Here is a 25,443-nt window from a genome sequence, read left to right on the forward strand (position 1 = left end):
TTCTCCATGTTCTCGCTTCACTTTTTTATAATGAAAATCATACACCAGTTCCTTTGATAAATCAAGTCTACTCAAGCAACATAGATTAAACATGATTAAATGTTATTACATGTGATTTTGGTTTTATTTGCATTAATAGCAAAAAGATTTTCATTGAATACAGTTCTTCCCTTAATGTATAGTTTTGTTACAAGTTTATCACATTCTTCTCCATCTGACATTAATTTTATATTCACTCTGTTTTTGATTTTTTTCTATTGTCTTACCAAATAATGAATTAGTCATTAGCTTGTACAAATCTTTTTCAAAAGCATTTTTACCTTTAGTTCTCATTTCATTATTGAAATCTATCTATTTTTAACCATTCTGATTGATTAAATATTAAAACTCTATGTATTTTTGTTAATTTCATTCCTAAGGACAGGTACTGTTAAAGATTTCTATAGTGAATAACACAATTATTTTTGTTTTCCAGAGTAGTTAACAATTTGCTTTCTTTAGTTTAGGTACAATTGTATTTTCTGGAGCAAGTGGTAAATCTTTATGTACATCACATAATTCTTTTGGATATTCTAGGTCAACTTCAAATATGTATCCATATGCAGGTTTAACTGAAATTTCACTTACTTTTGTACAAGCAAAAGAACCAGTATTATCCCATTCAAATCCATCATATGGTAAATATTGTCTCATCGTGTAACAAAATAAATTGCCTGTGTATAAATATGCCAAAAAAATCGAAATCTTTTTAACATCATAATCTTTGTATATTTATTGTTTACTTTTGCGTGTCTTTTACAACATTGAGATATTCCTCCTCTTATTCCTTTTTCAACCATTAAAATCATACCATAATCATGTAATAAATCAAGTTGTTCTTTAGTCATTTTTATCATTGCATCCCACAATAAACCAGGTGCAGTAAAACACCAAGATGGATCTAAATCATAAGCATTTATGCAACTTTTTCTAAAATTTTTAGACACATCAGCCAATAACAATACATCAATTTTAAGTTTCAGATTATGATATGTGCTAGTATTTTTGATATTAAATTTTTCCAAAACTATTTTTGCATGTTTATAATCTTCATCATTTATATCATAGTCATTCAGTTTATTGTTAAGTTCTTTCTTTGCTTGTAATTGTGTCTGTTTAAATTTCTTCAAAAAATCCATGTAATGATATTGCTAAACATCTTTTCTGAACACTAAATTGAATAATTCTTCTGGGTAAAATTTTCTACAGTTTTCCATTTGACCTCTCTTCAAATTTGATGAAAGTTCATTGAGTGAAGAAGCCATAAATTTAAATGCATCGATAAATCTCATCTTGAAACTTTCTGTCTTCTTACTGAAACTGTGGTATCTATCTTCATTATTTCCTCTTGGCAGAGGTTTGAGTCCTTCCTCTGGCATGGGTGTGTGTGTGTGTGTGTTGTTCTTAGCATAAGTTAGTTTAAGTAGTGTGTAAGACTAGGGACCAATGACCTCAGTAGTTTCGTCCCTTAGAAATTCACACACATTTGAACATTTGAACATCTTAATTATTAGGTATTAACTCTATCTCTTTTTTATTATAACCAAGTTCTTTTGCCAATGGATGTGAATCATATCCTGAGAGATTTTTTTTTTTTTTTGCTTTTGGGTCAGGGGTCTTCTGACTGGTTTGATGCGGCCCACTACGAATTTCTCTCCTGTGCCAACTTCTTCATCCAGAGTAGCACTTGCAACCTATGTCCTCAATTATTTGCTGAATGTATTCCAAGCTCTATCTTCCTCTACAGTTTTTACCCTCTACAACTCCCTCTAGTACCATTGAAGTTATTCCCTCATGTCTTAACCAATGTCCTATCGTCCTGTCCCTTCTCCCTCTCAGTGTTTTCTGCATATTCCCTCTGATTCTGTACAGAAATATGTCATTCCTTACCTACATTTACAACATTCATCTGTAGCACCACATCTCAAATTCTTCGATTCTCTTGTGTTTCAGTTTTCCCACAGTCCATGTTTCACTACCATACAATGCTGTACTCGAGACGTACATTATCAGAAATTTCTTCCGTAAATTAAGCCCTATGTTTGAGAGTAGTAGACTTCTCTTTGCCAGAAATGCCCTTTTTGCCATTGCTGGTCTGCTTTTGGTAGACATGCCAGATTAGCCAAGTATGCTTAAGCGCTTCTTCCTGGACTCAGGTAGGCACGCCAACCCTGTGGATCGAATCCGCCTGGTGGATTAACGACGAGGGCTGGCTAGGTTGGATGTGTTTTTAGGCAGTTTTCCACATCTCACTTGGTGAATTCTGGGCTGGTCCCCATATCCCGCCTCAGTTACACGACTTGCAGACATTTTAAAACTACTGAACTGTTTCATGGCTTACACTAGATGCAGACAGTTGAGGTACACTAATTCCGTCCCGAGGGGTACAGGGTGGCGACAGGAAGGGCATCCAGCCACACTCCAACACTAGCATCGCCAAATCCATAGTAACAAGGCCGACTCCGCTTTGAAGTGGCACAAAGGCCCACGAAAATGAAGAATTAGTCTGCTTTTGATGCCCTGCTTGCTCCATCCATCATTCGTTATTTTACTGCCTAGATAGCACAATTCCTTAACACCATTTACTTCATGACCATCAGCCCTGGTGATAAGTTTCTCACTGTTCTCATTTCTGCTACTTCTCATTATTTTCGTCTTTCTTGGAATTACTCTCAATTCATATTGTGTAGTCATTAGGTTGTTCATTCCATTCAGCAGATCATGTATTTCTTCTTCACTTTCACTCAGGATAGCAATTTCACCAGTGAATTGTATCATTGACATCCTTTCACCTTGAATTTTAATTCCAATCCTGAACGTTTCTTTTATTTCCACCATTGCTTTTTCGACATACAGATTAAACAGTAGGGCTGAAAGACTACATCCCTGTCTTATCCCCATTTTAATTTGAGCATTTCGTTCTTGGTCATCCACTCTTATTATTCCTTCTTGGCTGATGTACCTATTGTATATTACATGTTCTTGGTCATCCACTCTTATTATTCCTTCTTGGCTGATGTACTTATTGTATATTACATGTCTCTGCTCTTAGCTCACTCTTATTTTTCTCATAATTTCGAACATCCTTCACCATTTTACATTGTCGAACGCTTTCTCCAGGTCGACAATTCCTATGAATGTCTCTTGATTTTTCTTTAGTCTTGCTTCCATTATTAACTGCAATGTCAGGATTGCCTGTCTCATACCTTACCTTTGTCTTTTCTAAAGCCAAACTGATCATCATCTGGCACATCCACAACTTTTTTCGCCATTCATCTGTATATTATTCTTTCAGCAACTTGAGTGGTTGAGCTGTTAAGCTGATTGTGTGATAATTCTCGCACTTGTCAGCTCTTGTGGTCTTAGGAATTGTGTGCATGATATTTTTCGAAAGTCAAATGGATGTCACCAGACTCACACCTTCTACACACTAACGTGAATAGTGGTTTTGTTGCCACATCTGCCAACGATTTTAAAAAATCTGGTGGAATGTTACCTATTCCTTCTCCCTTATTTGATCTTAAGTCCTCCAAAGCTCTCTTAAATTCTGATTTTAATATTGGATCCCTGTCTCTTCTAAATCGATTCCTGTTTCTTCTTCTATCATATCAGACAAATCTTCTCCCTCATAGAGGCTTTCAATGTGCTCTTTTCACCTATCTGCTCTTCCTCTGCATTTAACAGTGGAATTACTGTTGCACTCTGAATGTTACCACCCTTGCTTTTAATGTATCAATGGTTGTTTTGACTTTCCTGTAGGCTGAGTCAGTCCTTCCAACAATCATTTGTTTTTCGATTTCTTCACATTTTTCATGGAGCCATTTCGTTTTAGATTCTCTGCACTTCCTATTTATTTCATTACTCAGCGACTTGGGTTTCTGCATTCCTGAGTTTCCTGGAACATTTTTGTTCTTCCTCCTTTCATCTATCAACTGAAGTATTTCTTCTGTTACCCATGGTTTCTTCGCAGTTACCTTCTTTGTACATATGTTTTTCTTTCCAACTTCTGTGATGGCCCTTTTCAGAGATGTCCATTCCTCTTCAACTGCACTATCCACTGAGCTATTCCTTATTGCTGTATCTATGGTCTTAGAGAACTTCAAGCATATCTTGTCATTCCTTAGTACTGCTGTACCCCACTTCTTTGCATATTGATACTTCCTGGTTAATGTCTTAAACTTCAGCCTACTCTTCATCACTACTATATTGTGATCTGAGTCCATATCTGCTCCTGGCTATGTCTTGCAATCCAGTGTCTGATATCGAAAGCTCTGTGTGACCATGATCTAATCTGACTGAAATCTTCTCATATCACTTTGCCTTTTCCAAGTGTGTCTCCTCATCTTGTGATGCTTGAACAGAGTATTTGCTATTACTAGCTGAAATTTATTGCAGAACTCAGTCTCTCTCTTCTCTCATTCCTTGTCCCAAGTCCATATTCTTCTGTAACCATTTCTTCCATTCCTTCCCCTACAACTGCATTCCAGTCTCCTATGACTATTAGATTTTCATCTCCCTCTACATACTGTATTATCTTTTCAATATCCTCATACACTTTCTCTATATCTTCATCTTCAGCTTGCAACATTGGTATGTATACTTGAACTATCGTTTTCAGTAGGTTTGCTGTTCATCCTGATAAGAACAACTCTATCACTGAACTGTTGACAGTAACACAGCCTGTGCCCTGCCTTCCTATTAATAACGAATCCAACTCCTGTTATTCCATTTTCTACTGCTGTTGATATTACCCTATTCTCATGTGACAAGAAATCCTTATCTTCTTTCCATTTCACTTCAATAACCCCCACTATATCTAGACTGAACCTTCCCATTTCCCTATTCAGATTTTCTGGTTTTCCTACCAAGTTAAAGCTTCTGACATTCAATGGTCCGACTCAGAGAAGCTTATCTTTCATTGAATATTCAGTATTTTTCTCATGATCATTTCCCCTTTGGCAGTCCCCTCCCAGAGACCTGAATGGGAGACTATTCTGGAATATTTTTCCAATGGAGATATCATGTCACTTTTTCAATTACAGGTCACATGTCCTGTGGATACTTGTTACATGCCTTTAATGTAGTGGTTTCCATTGCCTTCTGCAATCTCACGCCATTCATTATTACTGATTATTCTGCCTTTAGGGCAGTTTCTCACTCCTAGGACGAGAGCGTGCCCTGAACCTCTATCTGTTCCTCTGCCCTCTTTGGCAAGGCAATTGAAAGAATGAGGGTCACTTCTTGTGCCAGAAGTCTTCAGCAGCCAATGCTGATTATTAATCAAAGCTTCAGCAGTGGCGGTTTAGGAACCGAGGACTGAGAAAGTTTTGGTTACTAATCAGAGATATTATTCTAGACCGCAAGTGAAATTCCTTGGGAGGTTACGTAAACAAATTGTTACAAACCTTGCTTGTGTCAATTTCAAATGATAATTATTTCATAACAGATTAATAAATGTTCCAGTTAAATGATCATGATCACGAACCTTTTTATTTTTCTGTTATAAAAACATTTACACAGTGTAAAATTCTTTCATCCTGCATATCATGATTACTCTTCAGGCGTTAGTGATTTCATTTGTTAAATTTCAGAAAAAATTCTTCTAATATCTTCTACTTTTTGTTTTATACATTCAATAAATTTTTTATGATGTTTTGATCCTCTGTATCTAACTAGATCTTTATAATGTCCAGTAATGTATTTGATGTAATAACAGAATACACTTGGTTCATACTTTTGATATTTCATCGTGAATGAATTTTCTAGATTTGTTTGACAGTTAACAGTTTTCAAAATCAGCATGAATAACAAATGGCCCTTTTCATCTGTGTTGATGATTTTTAAAATGTGCATATGAACCTTTCTCTGGCATTTCTCCTTTTGATGGTTTGTTAACTAAACAGTTTGATGTGTGATTATTTAATTTTTCTTTACTTCTGAATGGAGTGAACAGAAAATACAAATAAATTTTACTGTTCCATGTTTATTAATTTGACTCAAAACGAATGAAGATAAATTTTTTATGTAATAATAGTGTGAATTATTTCCATTATTGACATTAGAAGATTTATATGTTTCTCCTTCTCACAATTCATAACTTTTAATGGATACACTTGATAATTTTCATCAGACAAATAGACATTGACAGATATATCAATTTTAGTCTCAATTTTTCGTATATTATCAACCACTACAGGAAATGGAAAATTTTCAAGCTTCTGATCAAGATAAACATCATATTTCTATATTTTGTACCTCATACTGCATTTTTATCTACATAACATAATGCAGATTTTATTGAGCATAGTAATATTTTTGATTTTTTCATTAATACATGCTACTTTATTTTAATTTTATCTCGTAGCTCAGTATAAGAAGATCCTCTCAGTGAAACACATCTGTTACATCCTAGCTGTAAACCAATAATTCTATTTAATATCCATCCTGATACAGCAGCCTGAAAATCACCCATCTTGTAAAAATATCTTGTTTACCATAGTTAAATTTTTTAGCTAACTATCTTTCAATTGTGATTCTATAATTTACTGTCTGGGAATATATTCCATAATATTTTAAAGTGCCTACCTTTTCTACTCACAAAAAAGTTTAAAATTTGGTTTCAATCCATGAGGTATTCTTAGACTACCTTTTACAATTTTCATAACTTTTGGCATTTCTGCAGTTAAGAAATGCTTAGGTTTAGTTGAGTTTATATTCTTTACAAAATTTGTAGTTTGTTATGTGCTGGCAAACACTTCATCAATAGGACCATCATTAACTATTTTTCTGTTTTTTCTTTTGTTTCTCAAAGACATTGGTAGAAAATGAAAATATTTTTTCAATGGTTTATCTTCTTTAGTTTCAACAATCTCATCATCAAAACGAGGCAACCATTTCCAAAGAGATCCATGTTGCATCAGCTGAAGCAGACTTAAGTCTGTGACCTGATGTCTCTCAATAAATGTGATTAAATCAGATTTCTTTAATTTGCTATCACCTCTTAATTTATTTTTTCCACAATAATCACTGTTGATTTCGCTATTTTAGTTTTCTATTTATTGAAAACAAAATTTACTTCATTTATAAAAAACTAAGATTTCAAAATTCGACCAGAAAGATTTTTTTAATAGGTATTTGAATGTTAAGTATTTTTTATATTTATTATTATGGTTATCTTTATGTGATTGTTTTCAGTAAAAATAACTTAAATCTTTAATTTCTTGACAAACTACGTTTCATTGTAGATGTATCAATTTCATGTTTTTCGTCGTTATTCATTGATGATAATATTTACGAATTTTCTTCACTAGGAACTAGCTGTAAATGACTTTTATAATAATATGGAGAAATATTTTTTCTGCAAACACAAGGAATTCGTTTTCTGTTGTACACTTTTACACGATATTAATTTACACATTGTCTGCACACCGTTCTATAACCACGTTTGTGTATTTTTTTGAAGCAATATTATCAGTTGACTTCTCGGTGTTACAGTATTTATGCAGTTTGATTTAAGAGCTTCCATTTCTATAAAAAAATTATTGGATTTTTAAAAAATTTCTAATTTTTGTACTGTATCTTTCAATAACTTTCTTGTCTTAGGAACTAATTCTGCTGATTTATTGCAATCAATACCAAATAAAGATAAATCAGTTGTACTGCCATTAACTAATTCTTTAGTGAATTCATTATATTCATAAAAAGTATTATCCTCCAAAAAACACAATAGTTCATTATTGTATCTTAGTGCAGAATTTAATCCTGTAAGTAAACTTGGAAATTGTCTACTTATAATTCCTCTTCATGTATTTTTAAGATGACAAGTCATCTAACTCTATATATGAAGTTTCTTGCACGATTGACAAGTCATCTAACTCTACATATGAAGTTTCTGCACGATTTTAAAAATAATACATAATCCTATACTAGTTATTGACTTTGGATATTCTGAGTTTAATTCTAAATTTATCATAAATATCATATTATCAACAAATAAAATAACATCACTATTAAGTCTTTGATAAAATCCATCTATGTTTTGTAAATCTTGTGGTAAGGATGTTAATTACTTATTAACTGTGTATTCAGATCACTACATACCCACACCCACTTCTTGCAAAAAGTAAATAAAATTTCATTTACAATTAATAATTGACCAATTTATTAATTTCACATAGTGCTTCAACTGATTCATTTATATAGTCCAGTAGTACAATTTTATATTTTATGTTTTGGTATAGTCAGTTGTGTTTTTTTACAATACATATTTCAAATACCATTGATGTCTTTTTCAAAAATTCTAAATTCTAAATGTGTACATTGTAGTATAGATTCACTACTGATTCATAAACATCTGAATGATCTAAACCTAATAATTGACTAATTTTAGTAACTTCAGATAAATCTGTCTTATGTTTCAGTGTATTATTGTCAATTTCTAAGTACCACAACTCATCGTCACCCACATGTATTTCTACTGGATTATTATTCATATTTGGAAAAAATGCAGCATCTAACACATTTCCTTTCCCATCTAGATCCTTTGGACAACGATGAGCATATATTTCGTTTTTACATAATCGCCTTTAATTTAAAATTAAAATATCTGCCTTATTGTTATCAAGAAGAAATCTGATATCAATATATTTTTCCCTTAAATGAAATACTTTTTCTGTTATTTCTAATACATTTTAGTTGCTCCTTTCTGGAGCTACTTCTTATGCTTTTTATTCCATTAATATATGCTAGTTCTATAATGACCAAATGAATCTCTTAAACAGCACCTGAGTCATAAACTCGAAAGTTTCCTCACTTAACTCACCGCTTGTTTCAAGATTGTATTTGTACTGAAATAACATTAAAGCCTCTGTGAATATATCATCACTCATTTGAGTAAGTTTTGTATCATCATGAATGTTTAAGTAACCAAAATGAAACAAAAATTTTACAGCTTTATTCCTTTCAGCAGACATTGATATTATAAGCAACAAAAGTAGAAATATCTTCATTTTATTACACTTAAAAGATTATAAGATTAATCTAAAACCAAGCATCGACATTGTTTAATACCAAATCTTCGGTGGCATCTGGTTTAAATATAATTTTTACTAATAAATATAAAAATCTAACAAAAAGGTTTGATAATAAATGGTTTCAGTCACTGATCTCATTAACAAGAAGGATACTTATAATAATAAGCGAGAATTGATGATTATTGATGAAAATAATGTTCCTTTGTGTAAGGAAAATTAATAATTTTTTGTTATTGTTAAATGTATAGATAATCATTCGATCTCATACCAAAGATTAATGTGAAAAATATTTAATACTGACAGACAAAAGAAGATTTATGCTCTTTGCTTATTAGTTTTAGTAATAGTGACCTTTTGTTGTTCTCATGTCCTGGTGATAAGACATGCTGTGTAATGACTAGTAAAATTGTGCTCAATAATGAAAGCAACTGCTGAAATGAAGTGACTTTCTTATTTATTATACTGTGGATCCCAGCACCTGTAACTCTGGAAGATTATTATTATTTTAATTTAGTGTGGAGAATCTATATGGAGGCAATGATCCTCATGAAAGCTCAACTCAACAATAGATGTATATGAATGTGTTCATCTCTTTCCCTTCATGGCCACCAGTATCTGTTTCAATATTTACGTCATATTTGCCATGACATTCAGATCCTGCCATCTTTCTTTTCAGTTAAATATGAAGCCCAATTATATTCTTTTGTAGATTAATAAATGCATTTTTCCACAATTCTTTCTGTGTAGGCCACAGGGGATGATAGTAGTTAGAATTTATGTGCCTCTATCCTGATCACATGTTCATATACATTTCAGTGTTGTAATGTAAAAATATAAAAACAGTTATATGTACCAACATCCTGCCAATGTAATCATATTCTTAATGACTCAATAGTAGCGATTGGTAACGCTTTTCTGAAAATGACTCACAAGAATGTTCTTAATAGTACATTATCTTTTATGTTAGCCTGACACAGATCAGTAATTAATAAACTAGCTCTGTTCTCAGGGTAGTTACATAATTGACAATGATTAATTGTCCTTTCCTTCTTTACCCAACACCACAGATATACTTCCAGTATCATGAGAAGTCGTCTGCTTATTGCACCAGAGAATATTTTACAAGTCTCTTTGATGTAAACTACTGCAATATGTAACTTAATATCGTGGTTTTGTCTCGATTTCCAAATATAAAATAACAAGAGTAGCATCTACAAATGAAATCCTATAATGGAACTGGAATCCTGTGACCACACCTTTTCTGTCTGGCATGTTGTCTCGTTATATAAAGAAAAGCTGTAAGTAAAAATTGTTAAATTATTATCAGCGGCTGCCAGGCTCGTATGATCTGAAAGAAAGGTAATTGACCTAACCGATGGCACAACTCGTAGATGAGCTAAAAGAAAAATGTTAAAGACTTTCTAAGATAGCGCCTAACAATAAAAATTCTTTGTTAAGGCTCATATCTACTTAGGACAATCGAGGTATCAAATTACAAATTGATTCACTGCATACACAAATTCTTTTGACAAAATAACCATTATATTTTTTTGGTTTTAAGTACAACTTACATTATTAGCTGGTACAGCAAGATGAGCTTTACACAAGAATGTCCTCTTAGGTCCGAAGATAAGTGAATGATAAAGGAAAGATAGTTCACGCATAGAAGAGCAAGAGTCCATGAAATAACATATCCATTGTAGTTCTATCTCTTCTCCTTGGCATAACTTGTCGGTTCTTTATAAAATTTATCATAATATTTACTTTCCATTTTTTTTAAACACAAGACCACCCAGGAGAAACAGTACAGTGTGTACCAACATAACTATACTTACGACCCATTTACTTTATTGTCTTAATTTTTACTTTGAACCACTAACTCTCGAATGTACGTGCCCTCTTATTTTGTGTAGTCAATGGGTGTATTCCTTAATAACGTTAGTTTTAATATTCAGTGGCTTAGTTTCCACAATTGACCATTGCCTGTATCACAATTGCACTACACGCGAAATATCTATTACGCAACATTCATAATACATTTCATAATGAAAAATTTCGTTATATGTTAATGAATTTGTATTATATTGTTTAATTTTAAACTCAAAATTGAAGTGTCAAAAAATGTAAATGATGGATTACTCATGACGTGGTACCATCAATTCAAAAACATGGAGAATACAAAATGAAATATCAGACAACATACCTAGAAAATTTAAATAAAATTAAAGATGATCACATAGACCATTTATTTGAAGCAGTTGATAATGCTTTAAGTATGATAATACAAGAAAGAAACATAGATATAATCACTTTATTGGCTTATATTGTTCCTGAAACATTTAATGAATATGTAAGACTGACATTTATTCTTTTAAAATATAATTAAATATAAATGTAATATATTTATTATGTCATTATGTTTATGTTTTCAATTCGCCATTGTGTATAGTACAACTTAAATTAAATTTTTAAGCAGTCTTTTAACACAAAACAATTTTAATAGACATATACAACAGAAATAATTGTATATGCCACTTTAGGATGGTTAACAGAGGATTCTCTACGACATTGCTTACTTCATTAATTTTAAAATATAATATAGCTTGTTGTGTTGCATAGCAGTTTTGAAAAACGTTCCCATTTCGAGAACTACGTCATATATTTGCAATGGCTAGTAAGTGGTCTGGGAAATATGTGTCAGTTTCACCAAATTATTACAAAGCGTGAAAAAATGTTTGATGTTATTTTCCTGAACAGATCCTTGCCAGTCAGATATAACTGTTTCTTAGGTTTCCATATTTGCTGATATTACAGAATGAAACTTCGAGCGTTAGAATGACCTGTCTGTCGCCAGACATCTCTAACTTACTCCTAATCTCTTGTGGAATGCGATTGCCTCTCTAATTTACGTATTTTACGTCTCTATTTTATGTTATATCAACACTAATAACATATCGCAACACGCAGAACTCCTTGGAAAATAATACATAAAACCTTTCAGGCCTGTGATTCTGATTTCAGCCAGTAAATTAATATGTGACCAGTGGCTCCTTTTTTTAACCATTCTCGTCAGATCCATTTGCTCTTTTTCGTTGTTTGCTGTTGCTTGCAAACTATAGCATCGACATCTTAACCTTGTAAAATCACTTTCTCAATTGACAATTTTTGTCGATGTTATTGACAGTGCGAGGTCGCCTCAGTATATTGAACGTTTGGCAAACTAGCATTGTCAATAAACACTGAAAGCGCGCAGCCCCGCTATCTGTGGCATTTTTCTACCTGCCTGGGCGCCCAAGAGCCCTACCTTTGACTGGCCATTCAGCAGCATCAGTCTGCACCTCCACTTGAAGTTTCCGGAGTCTAGGCTCATGGTTGTCGATCACAACTAGTGTAACCTTACAAGCCTTCAGTCTTCGTTAAAGCTTTTTAGTTCCATCCACTTTAGCAACGATTATCTTCTGTCCCTACAGTTTCTCAGATGCTGCTTCCTGTACATGTCGTACCTGGTGCTGAACAGCAATGGTACAGTATTGGTCGGGCAAGTGTTTTGTGAGCTAGACTTGTATCTGTCTTAGTGTAAATGTAAGTCCTGTTTCACATGTAATAAGCGCCTCACGGTCATACCCTGCACGCTGAGACCAGCTGTAGCTTCTCTGCTAGTTAACTGAATGTTGTTGTTGTGGTCTTCAGTCCTGAGACTGGTTTGATGCAGCTCTCAGTTAACTGAATACGTCATATAATTTTCAAGAGATATGGGAGTGTTTATTTAAAATTATTTTAAACATAGCTCTCGACTTGGTCATGGCACTCGAGAGGGCTTCAAGTTAGCCTAATCAGTGGATAACGCCAGTCCATTTTACTGGACTGGCGCCCAGCAGTGAACAAGACTAGACCTGTCACATTCGTCAGAGAGCACATGGACACCAACAGTATTGGCATACTACCAGGTGATCGTTATCCCTCAGTTATTTTGCTATCTGCAGCTTGTAGGAAAGAAAGTTTACATGGAAAAGGGAAATTACGTGAACTCTCTGTGATGCGATAAAACTGAGATAATTGTTTATAAATGGTATTTGTCACGCTTAGCGACACAAAATGACAAACAGCTTCGATAATCACACTTCCCGGCCATTGTGTCAGTTTATTTTCGAGTTTCTTCAAGCTTCGTAATCCGATCTTTTACCGTATCTGTCGATGGCTATGAAGGAAAAACTCGTAACTTCCTTTGTACAATATCCAAATTAAGTATTTTTTGCGACAAGGATTGTGGCCTGGTGTTTGCTGTTGGTAGAGACTGGTGCATAGATTCATGGTTCGATTTCCAGTGAAGATCTTTGATTTTCCTAGGGTGTGCAGCAGTCCTCATACATTGCCATTTCAACAATTTATCTTTTCTTCCATAAAAATAATGGCAGAGGATTTTATAACTTCACATGCCACCAGCATAATAACGCTTTTGTCCTGCATGATTCTGAGAAGCCTGAAGACTCATCTAAATGGACCACAAGTTCACTGAACATTTTGTTTTTAAATGGTATGATTATTTCCTTTCATGATACGAGTTTTTGCAGAAATAACTACATTCATAAATGAATTGTTAATATTGTTTCTTTTAGCTAATCTAGGATTTTTTTCTGATTATCATTTCGTCCATATTGACACACTGCTGCTAACCTCGGCGATATCAGAAGGTGATACAAAATTTGAGTGAAATACATACATGTCCTTCTCATACATTGTTTAGAAACAAGTGCTACATTGTACATGCTCAGGGAGTGTACCTAATTGGTGGCGCTTTTGAGTATTTAGGTGTTTCAGTATTTCTTAGCTTTAAACATTTCTTTTACAGTTTCTCACATATTGTGCTTAATTATATATTTATGCATTCAAAGTCAGGTAATTTTGATATAAATTTAATTTCAAATTAATTTTGTTATTTTGACTTTGCCAACATTTCCATGTAAAGATAATGATGTTAATCAAATTTTTATTCTCTTGTTATAATGAAATCATTAGTCTTAACAGCTTTGAAAATATACAAAAATAATAGTGGTAATATTCCTTTATATCAAATGGACAAGACAACAAGTTCATAAAAACGTGAAAAACTGACGATGGTGAGCGCATCATCTATAGTAATAGTAAATGTCTAAAACTGTCTTGTCTGTCTGCTTGCCTTTGTACTTGCTAATTTCCAAAACTACTAGACGAATTTTCAGGTGTATTCACAGGTCACTTGAGCGTAGTTTGGGGCTTTGTTCATCAATGTCAGATTATGGAAAATAGATATTGTGATTTAAAGTTTTTGTATATGTATGTTTGTCTCTCTAATATGTTTCTTGGAGTTTTCATAGGTAACATGAACACAACTTGGGGCACCGTAGAGGCTTTGTTTCATCAAAAGCAGACCACGGAAAGAAAAGCTATCTTAACTGAAAGTTTTATCACCACTAACATTATGCAGATGTGAAAGTAGCTCTCTTACAGTTTCACGATTAACCCTATGAACTGATTTCGATGAAATTTGGTATTGACATGGCCTAAATGCTGAGGAAGAACGTAGGCTCCTTTAGAAAGTATGTAGTACAAGACACTTAATGATGTGAAGAACATTACGCGAATTAGGGGAAAATATTTAACCTCTGTTAAAGCTATTTACTATTTGACTTAGATCTGTATCGTAATTGTGAAAATGCGTTTAGTGGTTGATATGTGCAACTGATACGATTCAGAGTAATGAATACAATGCCTAAGCAGTCATCAATGTGTTTAATTCATAGTTCCACACTATTTGTTGTATAATGTACGCGTTGTATAATACTATATAGCTCTTTCAGTAGCACGGTGCGAACTTGTATGCTCCTGCGCATGTTCGTCTGTTTGCACTGCTCGGCACTGACGCAGCACATGCTGACGTATCACGTGATCGCAGTGCTTGGCAAGGGGGAGAGCGGTGGACAGACACGTGATGCCTGTTGAAGTCATTGCTTCTTGAGTCACCATATACTCATCATAGCAAAACTACTGATATACGAGGGCAGCGACAGGTAGCAGTTAGTATTTTAATAATACAAATTCTTAAAGACGAGTTATTAAACAAATGCAAAAAGAAATAGGTTATTGGAATATTCAAATTGTATCAGCATAACTTTGGCTGTGTGTCTAAATAAATGAAAGTAACAAAGGAGTGTTATAACGCTCTGAAATAACAGACATACGACTACAGTGGACAAAAAATGGCTCTGAGCACTATGGGACTTAACATCTGAGGTCATCAGTTCCATAGAACTTAGACCTACTTAAACCTTACTAACCTAAGGACATCACACACTTCCATGCCCGAAGCAGGATTCGAACCTGCGACCTTAGCGGTCGCGCGGTTCCACACTGAAGCACCTAGAACCGCTCGGCCACACCGGCCGGCTACAGTGGACATGATAAATTTTTGTCAACCATTAGTAACATTCATAAACTAAATTTTTACGTCCAAATCAAGACGGCAAGATGCCCAGTTCCATTACAATGGATGAAGTGTGCAAAGACGCCCAAACGACTCACGGCACCAAGAGGCACAACATTCCAAAGCAATGTCAAATCGAAACATTTGCATCAGAATTGGCGCTACAGGATTTTGCTTATTTTTTCTCTGAAACATTTGTATGACGAAAGCACAGTGGTGTCCCTTACATTGTGACTAAATTGTAATATATTGTGTAGCCCGCAGACTTGGTTTCGCAATGCTACATGCTTTAAATAAGCGCCATAAAGCATTAAAAAAGACTTCTTCTGTCGTATTTTTATACTGTATCGCTCCGGAGCTAACTTACATACAATCCACCAACATCCCGAACGCCGTGGTGACTCTGGGTGACATAGACAATGATTATTCACTGCACTGACTCTGCTATACCCGCAGTATAACTTCACCCTTTTGTGGGAGCGAAGTCATGGGTGGAAGCGGAATGACTTCGTGACGGTATGGAATAATTCCATCGGTTGCTATTAAACACGACCCAGCATTGCAGCAGGCACTGTGAGTACAAACTGACTCCTGAGTGCTGCCTGCGCTGCGGGAATGAGGTGACTCTTGTTTGCTTTGTACCTCTCCTCCCCTTGCAGCAACGCTTAAAGTAGGCAGCGTCGAGAGCTTACACTCCTAGCATTACCTGCAAAAGGTTATACTGTGCGTACAGCATGTGTTCCGATGGAAAATTGACTGCGCTATGTGTAAAAATGTTGTCTTGATCATTGCTCATTTTTGATCATTTTTATGAAGTTACAGATTCGAATATTTACTATTGAATCTAGTACTTCACCTGCACGCGTAGTTTGGATAGTGGCGATGATGTAGGCACTATGGTTTCCGCGAAAGCGTGTAACTGCATGATGTGCATTATTTAAAATTTGGTACGTTATTTTTTCTGCGAAGATGACATTTACTAATACGTATGTTTCACATTCTAGTTGATACCTAATTCTTTTCGCAGATTTTGTGATGCCAATATGTATGATCCATGGAAAACTGTTAACAAAGAACTACGTGGGAGAACCAACAGAAGTCGCTGGATGGGGAGTTTTTGATATCGGTAAGTAACCAGACGCAAGGCTCTTGCCATTGTCCTATTATAGCCTCAATGGAAATGTTTCAGCGGTGCCTTTCTAATATCTGAGCTACATCAGCACTAGTCTTTTCGCAGCTGATGCGACGTGATATGCAGGACGGTCAGAAACAGTCTAAAAAGCTTTCAAGGGTGTTGCAAGGTAGTTTGTGCTGAGGAATAATTGTTAAGGAAGAAATTCGATGCGTTGCACCATTTCCGAGTTAACTAGCATTGAATTTAGCTAATCAGGCCGTTGCACGTGCAAATTCAAGCGGCCCGCCGCAGACGGTGTCACGTAACTAGTTCTTCGTTTGTTTACCAAAAACAGAGCAAGAGAGAGATAGGGAGGGTAGTAAGGATCGGACCCGAGCCAAAGGCTGAGCAGTCTCGTGCGCTGTCATCTACGCTATGACGATAACTGACACCAATTGTATCTGGCGGAGCGCCAGATCTGCGCATGCAACGGCCTCATTGGCTAACTTCATGCTAATGAGCTCGGAAACGGTGCAACGTATCGAATTATTTTCTTAACAATTATTTCTCAGCACAACTTACCCTGAAACACCCTTACAAGCTTTTCAGACTGGTGCGCACTCACACATACACACACACTCACACACACAGTAACTCAATTAATCACGCAACCCCAATTCAGATAACGCAGTGAGTAAGACATTTGATTAAAATTAGAAACGTTTGGGGTTCGAATTCTGTGCTGGCATTTGATTTCGGTTTCCAATTTCCCTTATTAACTTCAGTTTAATGCTGCAGTGATTCCTTCATTAAGACCACTTCGCGTTCCACACCACTGAAGATCGATGGGGACTCCAGCTGTAATGTCCACAATGTCGATCGGTCTGATATTACGGACCGTGCTACCGCAGACTGCAAAAACTGACCTCTGCTCCAAGGCAGCAGAATCCTGCAAGCTGCGACAAATGGCCCAGAACTTCTGCCTCTCTCTGTCAGCGTTCTCGCCACTCAGACCACCATCCCCGATTTCGCAAGAAATTCTTTTCTACTAAGCTCCCCTCAGCCTCCAAAAAATCGTTGGTGGAGGGGCTGAATCTGGTACCATTGCCAACGTGATGGCCGACAAATAGCACAAAATTTTCGGAAATCTGGAAAAAGAAAGCAAAATCCCCCCTCCCTTATGCGTACACCACGCACAATTTCCTTTCCAAAGTAGGTAACGGACTGAAACTGTGTTATCTCCAATTGGCCGGTTCGTCTGCATCCTAGGCTGGGTGAACCGAAGCAATTTTATTACCTGCATTCATATTTTGGAGCGAAAAACCGGAGGCTCCAACGATTTGATTACTGGCCAGGGCGTCGATGCTCAAGATGCAAGCACACAGAGTCCTGGGTATCGCACCACTCACCTCCACCAGGTGGTCGACGCGTGTGCCGCCATCCCCACTCCCTCAGCTCGCCGTCGCTGCGTCTCTCATACACACAAGAGGCAGTAATGTGAGGCATTCAGATGACGCCACCTGAGTTAGACTTTCTACAAGGGGGCATGGTGGAAGCGAAGCGGTAAGCTTTGCCTACTTCTCTGTCACTACAATAGGACCCTTAGTCCACTGACTCGATGTGAAGCTTTACTCTTCCAACGCACAGACCACAGACGACGAGCTCAGAATGGAAAAATATGCTGATCTTAAGAATGAATCGATATCGCATGGCGATCTGTAATGGTCATATCACAATTCGCCTCCGCAGTTGTCTAGCGAACACTAGTGGTGTTATGGGCTTGCCCTACTGACACACACTCCGTGTAGCTCTGTATGTGGCTCGTCATAGTTTTGGAGACAAGCATGTGAACCAGGCAGTGGTTAAATTTACCAATCAAGTTAACAGCTGTTGATCTGGTACACAGGCTACCCCCGTTCCAGCTTTCGGCCGATTTCCCACGTTTCTCCAGGCTGCTTCTCCAGCTGTTGATCTGGTACACAGGCTAGACCCGTTCTGGCTTTCAGCCAATTTCCCATGTTGCTCCAGGCTGCTTCCCCAGCTGTTGATCTGGTACACAGGCTACCCCCGTTCCGGCTTCACCTGATTTCCCACGTTGCTCCAGACTGCTTCCACATTTCCACCTCAAAAACACACAAGACAAAATTTTACAAATACAGTATTATCATCCATTTCCACGGAAGCGGTTTCCCAAATTACTCCAGGCTTCTTCGCCATTTCCACTTCGAAAACAAAGAAAAAATTTACTCATTCAATATTATCATACATTTCCACGGATGCGAAGTAGCGATTAATTATACCTACAGAGTACGAAGGCGCCATTGTTTTAAATTCATGCTAAAAAACTCTTAGAAAGGTGTCTAAACAATCATCTTGTCATTTAGTTTCCTTTGTTAAATACTGGCCTTTTTAATAGAGTATGATAAAATAGTGGTCTTGTCGTACTTGACAAACTTAACATATTATACACAGTGATCAGTAACAGTCTGGAAAGCTTCCAAGAGTGTTGCAGGACATGCTGTGCTGAGAAATAATTGTTAAGAAAAAATTCGATGCGTTGCACCGTTTTCAAGTTAATTATCACTGAAGCTGGCCAACCAGGCTGCTCCGTGTGGAAACTCAAGGGGCCTGCTAGATACAACGCCGCGCGGAATTAGCCGAGCGGTCTAGGGCGCTGCAGTCATGGACTGTGCGGCTGATCCCGGCGGAGGTTCGAGTCCTCCTTCGGGCATGGGTGTGTGTGTTTGTCCTTAGGATAATTTAGGTTAAGTAGTGTGTAAGCGTAGGGACTGATGACCTTAGCAGTTAAGTCCCATAAGATTTCACACACATTTGAACATTTTTTGAGATACAACGACCGTCAGTTGCTCTCATAGCGTAGAAGGCAGTGCACGAGACTGCTCAGTCTTTGACTCGGGTTCGATCCTTACTACATACCCGATGTTCAATTTTTACATCTCTCTATTGTTCGGTTTTTGAAAACCAAACGAAGCGTATGTCTTTCGACACCGTCTCTGGCGGGCCGCTTGAATTTGCGCGCGCCGGCCGCGGTGGTCTCGCGGTTCTAGGCGCGCAGTCCGGAACCGTGCGACTGCTACGGTCGCAGGTTCGAATCCTGCCTCCGGCATGGATGTATGTGATGTCCTTAGGTTAGTTAGGTTTAAGTAGTTCTGAGTTCTAGGGGACTGATGACGACAGCAGTTGAGTCCCATAGTGCTCAGAGCCATTGAATTTGCGCGCGCAACGGCCTTATTGGTTAACTTCAGTGATGATAAATTCGGAAATATTATAAATTTCTTGCATGCTGTGTCGTTCTTTAGTGGATACGGGTTTGAGCCACAGATGCTGTTCATGAACAGAAAATTCAGATTTTATCCTGCATAACATCAAACAGTAAAACTAATACGTAGCTTTGTTGCTGGGGCTGCAGCATCAGTTGCTAACAGTAGTTTTGAATGTAGGAGTATATACAGATACGAAAGATTTACGGATCTGTTACTCTTCAGTATAATGTATATTCAGAAGATGTCGAGCCCCGGCGACTATGAAAGTCTGTAAATGTTATTCAGCTGGCAAACATACAAAATGGATTAGTGCAGGAATGTTCGAATTTAAGTACACCCGCGACTGGAGTCAAGGAGAGGGGATACTTGCATCTCATTGGCAGCAGCGTAATCGTTCGCGGTGGCTGTAGGAAACGCGGCTGCGTGATTGGCGGTGCGTATATTTGAAAGTGCGGCGCCCGGATAGCGGGATAGCGACCGATACAGCAGGAAATGTATCAAATTTTCCGCCCAGTCCAATGTACCGCACACGTAACATTTGTGCAAGCACAACAGCGTACAGTTACTGGAACTGGATTTGAGTATTATCATATTAATGTTGTGAAGGTCAACAGCTCATGATGTGAACCCAAACTGGTCTGCATGTGCGAATTGTCACGAAACGGGCAAACAGACAGAAGTGGATGATAATAAAATAAGACGAGTATTTTATGTCCAACTTATTTATCTTATGACATCAACCATGCTTGTCTTAGTAGATTCTGGAGCCTGAAAGTGACAACATTGGCTGCTGAAACTGATTACTGTGTTTTGTAAACATTGCTGTACACCGTTTTCAATGCTATAGAGCAACAATGAAAATTTATGCGATTTGCGTACAGATTAAGTACAGCACCTTCTCTAGGATGTGACGATAAGAAGGCGTCTGGCCAACTGCTGTACCTGGGATGAGCCGTTTCCAGTCATGTGGTCGTGGCAAACTGGAGCAGCGCCATGAAAGAGAGATGAGTAAAGGGGAGAAGAGTTGATCTTTGTAAGGCGATTATAAATAGCGCTCATTTCCAAAGTCTGTAAAAAATGAAATCGGTATGAGCACTGTAGCAAATATCAGTGCAACTTAGTTCTTCCATTCTACCTAAGTTTTTTAATCTCATTGTGCGCGCAACTTACAGTAAAGTGTAGTTCCTTTCGACATGAAATCTCTCTTATTCTTTTGAATGGAGACTTAAGATCAAGAACAACATAGTATAGATGTAAAGCATGTATGTCCAGGAAACTAAGATGTTTGGGAACTGGCGTCAGTTTGGGAACTGTCTTACAAACTGATATGCACAGACGTAAAGCATGATTGTCCAGAAAACAAAGCTAGATAGTTAGGTAGTTACATGTTCCACAGATGGTCTGAACGATTTTCTTAACGAAATAATTTTGACAGACTTAGTTAATTGGGTTTCTATAGATGATCAGTGTCAATATTAATGAACACATTGTTGTCTAATTCTACTCATGCAACTAAACTTAAAAACAATTTTTTTTCAGGCTACCAGCTTTTAAACAGAGCACCGTCTATGGTATAGAAGGAATTGTCCAGGAGAAATGATTTTAGGTCAGACTGAAAACTCACTTTTCTAGCTGTTAGGTATTTTATATTAATGGGAAAATGATCAAAAATTCTTGGTACTGCGTACTGAACACCTGTCTGAGCTACCGATAGCTTTAATAATTGTTAATAAAGGTCTTTTTAGGGTTCCATATCTCAGTCGGTAAAAACAGAACTCTTACAGGATCACTTTGTTGTTTGTTGTCCGCCTGTCTGTCTGTCTGTCCGTCTCTCCGACTGTTGCAAACCGTTTTTATCAGGAACGGGTAGAACAGAAAAGCTGAAATTTATGTCAGGTACTAAGGTCAACTGTCTCGTAGCAGTGTAAAAAATTTAAACTTCTAAGTCAATGAAATTAAAAGATACAGCAATTTTATGTCACATTATTTTATACTCGCAAATTCACTCGTCAAAACCTACAGGGTACATCCCGTTGACTTAGAATAATGAAATTTGGCAGGAAGAAAGGTTCCACACTACAACCAAAGGAAAAAAATCCAAAATTTGACAATTTGCAATTTTATCACACGAACTTTTTTTTTGTCTTTTGTTATCAGACTTCCCGTCTGTCCATCCGTCTGTAAAGCGCCCTTTTTCTCTGAAGGAAGACAACGAACAAAGTTGAAGTCTAAAGTTACCTAGCGATGTAATACATGTAAACTACGAAGTCAATGCAGCCAAAGATACGGCCAATGATGTCGCATATTTTGACACTCGCAAACTCACTCAATGAAACCGACAATTTGATTCCCGTTGAACTAGAACCATGAAATTTCTCACGAAGCAATGTTTCACACTATAACCAAAGGAAAAAACCGAAAATTGTTAATTTGTACTTACATTAAACGAAAAAAATTAAGTCATTGTTTATCAGATGTTCTGTCTGTCCCTCCGTTTGATAAGACCCGTTTTCCCAGGAACTTGTATGCATCTCAAGCTGAAATTTACGTCACACGCTGCAGTCTATGGTCCTTTAGTGGCGCAAAAATGTTAAGCTTCTAAGTCAATGCAGTCAAAAGATACGGCCATTTGTGTCACATATTTTGGTATTCGCGAACTCACTCCTTAAAATCTGTAGGGCTTGTCCCCCTTAACGTGGAATCACAAAATTTGCAGAGAAGAAAGGACTCATAGTACACGTAAATGCAAAGAATTAGAAAATTGTTAATTTGTAATTATATCAGACGAAAAAATATTTCTTTTGTCATTTGTTACCCGACGTCAAACTCGAAATTAAAACATTCTCGGAAGTCTTGGGCTCCCTGGGACCAATACCCTGCCAGTATCATTGTCGATAACAGGAAATAATTGTCGATATCTTCAATTCCCAGAATGGATGAACTGTCTACATACGTAATTAAGCGTGCGGAACCCTCAGTGGGTGGGTCCTAATCGCACCTGGCCATTTCGTATTCCTCAGTGTTGCTGGTATGGGCATCATTCTTCTTCTCAAGTTGTGATGGATTATTTATGACAAAGTTCATTAGCGATGGTATGAATTGCGACAATGCATTTGTAATGCCTAATTTCTTTATGAGGTACCTACATGGAGACTGTGGGTGAACGCCACATATTATTCTTACTGCTCTCTTTTGTGCGATCAGTACCTTCTTTCTGAGCGCAGAGTTACCTCAAAAAACTATTTCATGAGACATCGTTGAGTGGAAATGTACAAAATGTGTCAGGACGTTGATTCGTTTTGTTCCAAGACTAGCAATTGTACGAAGAGCACAAGCAGATGAACTTAATTGCCTAAGAAGCTCAGTAATATACTTCTTCCAGTTAAAATTTTCGTCAATATGAGCACCCAAAATTTTGGAGCTTCCTGCCCTACTTACTGACTCGTACTCATGTGTTACATCACTTCTTCTTGTGATTATATTTACTGAACGTGATATAGTCGGTTTTCTCAAAATTTAGGCAGGGCCCATTTTCAGAGAACTGCCTAATAATTCTCTTGACTTATTCCGGCCTTTGTATAAATTTCCCTCTTCCTTTTACATGAGATTTTAATTCCCCTACTTATCGATGGCTTAATTGTTTTTAATGGATTTCCTGGATAACATTTTAGAAAAGCAACTTTTAATATTGACACATATATACTATGGAATAAAGTGGATTTGGCATTAGCCTCCTCTGTTAGTTCACTCTTAAAATATCATATCCTGTTCTCAGTAATAAGCCTCAATGCTTTGCATTAACTTGCCTCAAGGCTGTAATGTGCTATACTGTTTGTTTCCATTAGTTGTACTCACGATCAGACAGTTGATTAACAACTGGATATACATAAGTGTTTCAGTATGAGCACAGTCTATAAAAATGTTATCAATCAGTATCTTACTATCTTGTTACATATGAACTGGAAAACTGACTGCTGAAATTACATTGTAACACCCAATAGACGATTCCAGTTAATTGTTCCTTTCTGTTTTTTTAAGAAGTTTACACTGAAACCTCCACGAACTCTTAAATGTTTCTCCTTGTCTGACAGGTAGCTCAATAATGTATCTAGACTTCTCATAAATAGGCTGAAAGTTTCCTCGGAGGATCTGTAGACTGTTGCAGTTATTGAAGAAGTGTTCTGCAGTAACTACTCACAACACACGCTTCTAGGTACTGATTAATACGAGAACTATTTGGTCCAAAATTTCTGACTTTGTATCCACCTTTTTCATATGCTGCAATTCCTCCTTTTTCCATGTTAACTTTGCGCGAAACATCAATAATATCTGTGCATGACCGAGAAACATACCTCCTTTCTTCTCCCATCTTTCATTGAAGCAAACCAGTCCATAACCTACCCACTGGCACTAAGAATACTTTGAATCATGACGTTTTATACATAGAATACTGGTAATGCACTCACAGGCACTCTTGTCTCGATCGTGCGTGTCTTACAAAGTAATGATACTCTTAGGATTGTGACGCACCTCTCAGCCTTACCAGCAGTAATGTCACGTGAGAAAAGCGTAAAATATGTTTCGCATGATCGATGTTTTCGAAATTCATTCTGATTGAGAATGAGAATATGCGCCTTGTTTACGATGGTGGTCGTGTTCCTCTACTCAGCTCCCAGTTTCCTATCCATCCAATAATCTTGCATTCCTTGCATCTTTAACATCTTACATCCATCTTATAGGCGATCTTCCATTTTTTCTTTCTTCGCTCACCTGGTGTCCATTCATAGATTGTTTTTTGCCAGCGGTTATCACCCATTCTTAGAGGCAGTCATCCAAGTTACTAGACTGACGGAAAAAAATCGCAACAATAAAACGCAGAGCAATGAAATTTTAGAATTATATTTATCTAGGTAACATATGTAAAATAAGGTTCGCAGAAGAGCCTTTGTGAAGTCTGGAAGATAGGAGACGAGGTACTGGCGCAAGTAAAGCTGTGAGGACGGGGCGTGAATCGTGCTTGGATAGCTCAGATGATAGAGCACTGGCCAGCGAAAGACATAGGTCTCGAGTTCGAGTCTCGGTCCGGCACACAGTTTTAATCTGCCAGAAAGTTCGATAACAGCGCACACTCCACTGCAAAGTGGAAATTTCATTCTGGATATTTAAAAGATTTATATTGGAAAATAACAGGTTAATGTAAGCTCGAAATAAGCCAATGAAAATGGGAAATGCTGGTACATTAGTTACTGGTGTAACCACGAGACAGCTGAACGCAAGCAGACAAACGTGCGTCCATTGTGTTGTAAAGGCGCCAGATGTCAGTTTGTGGCATGGAGTTCCATGTCTTTTGATCTTGGTCGGTCAACACAGGAACGATCAATGTTGGATGAGCATGACGGTGAGGTATGGTTCGATGACGTCGATTGGAGACTGATCTGATGATGGAGCACGCCAAGGCACCATGCTGACACTCTGCAGAGGATGCTACACCAGCGATATGTGGGAGAGCATTGT

At 37.0% G+C, this 25,443-nt stretch overlaps 1 protein-coding gene across 1 annotated transcript in view; it reads left to right on the top strand.

Moving 5' to 3' along the window:
* LOC124551930 (spaetzle-processing enzyme-like) overlaps positions 1-25,443 on the top strand; it is a 183,204-nt gene that overhangs the window by 151,197 nt on the left and 6,564 nt on the right. Inside the window, exon 7 of the mRNA XM_047126481.1 lies at positions 16,559-16,657. Coding sequence (XP_046982437.1) covers positions 16,559-16,657 — 99 coding nt within the window. The remainder of the gene's footprint in view (positions 1-16,558; positions 16,658-25,443) is intronic.

Source organism: Schistocerca americana, chromosome 1 (genome assembly GCF_021461395.2).
Source record: "Schistocerca americana isolate TAMUIC-IGC-003095 chromosome 1, iqSchAmer2.1, whole genome shotgun sequence".
Lineage (NCBI taxonomy): Eukaryota > Metazoa > Arthropoda > Insecta > Orthoptera > Acrididae > Schistocerca > Schistocerca americana.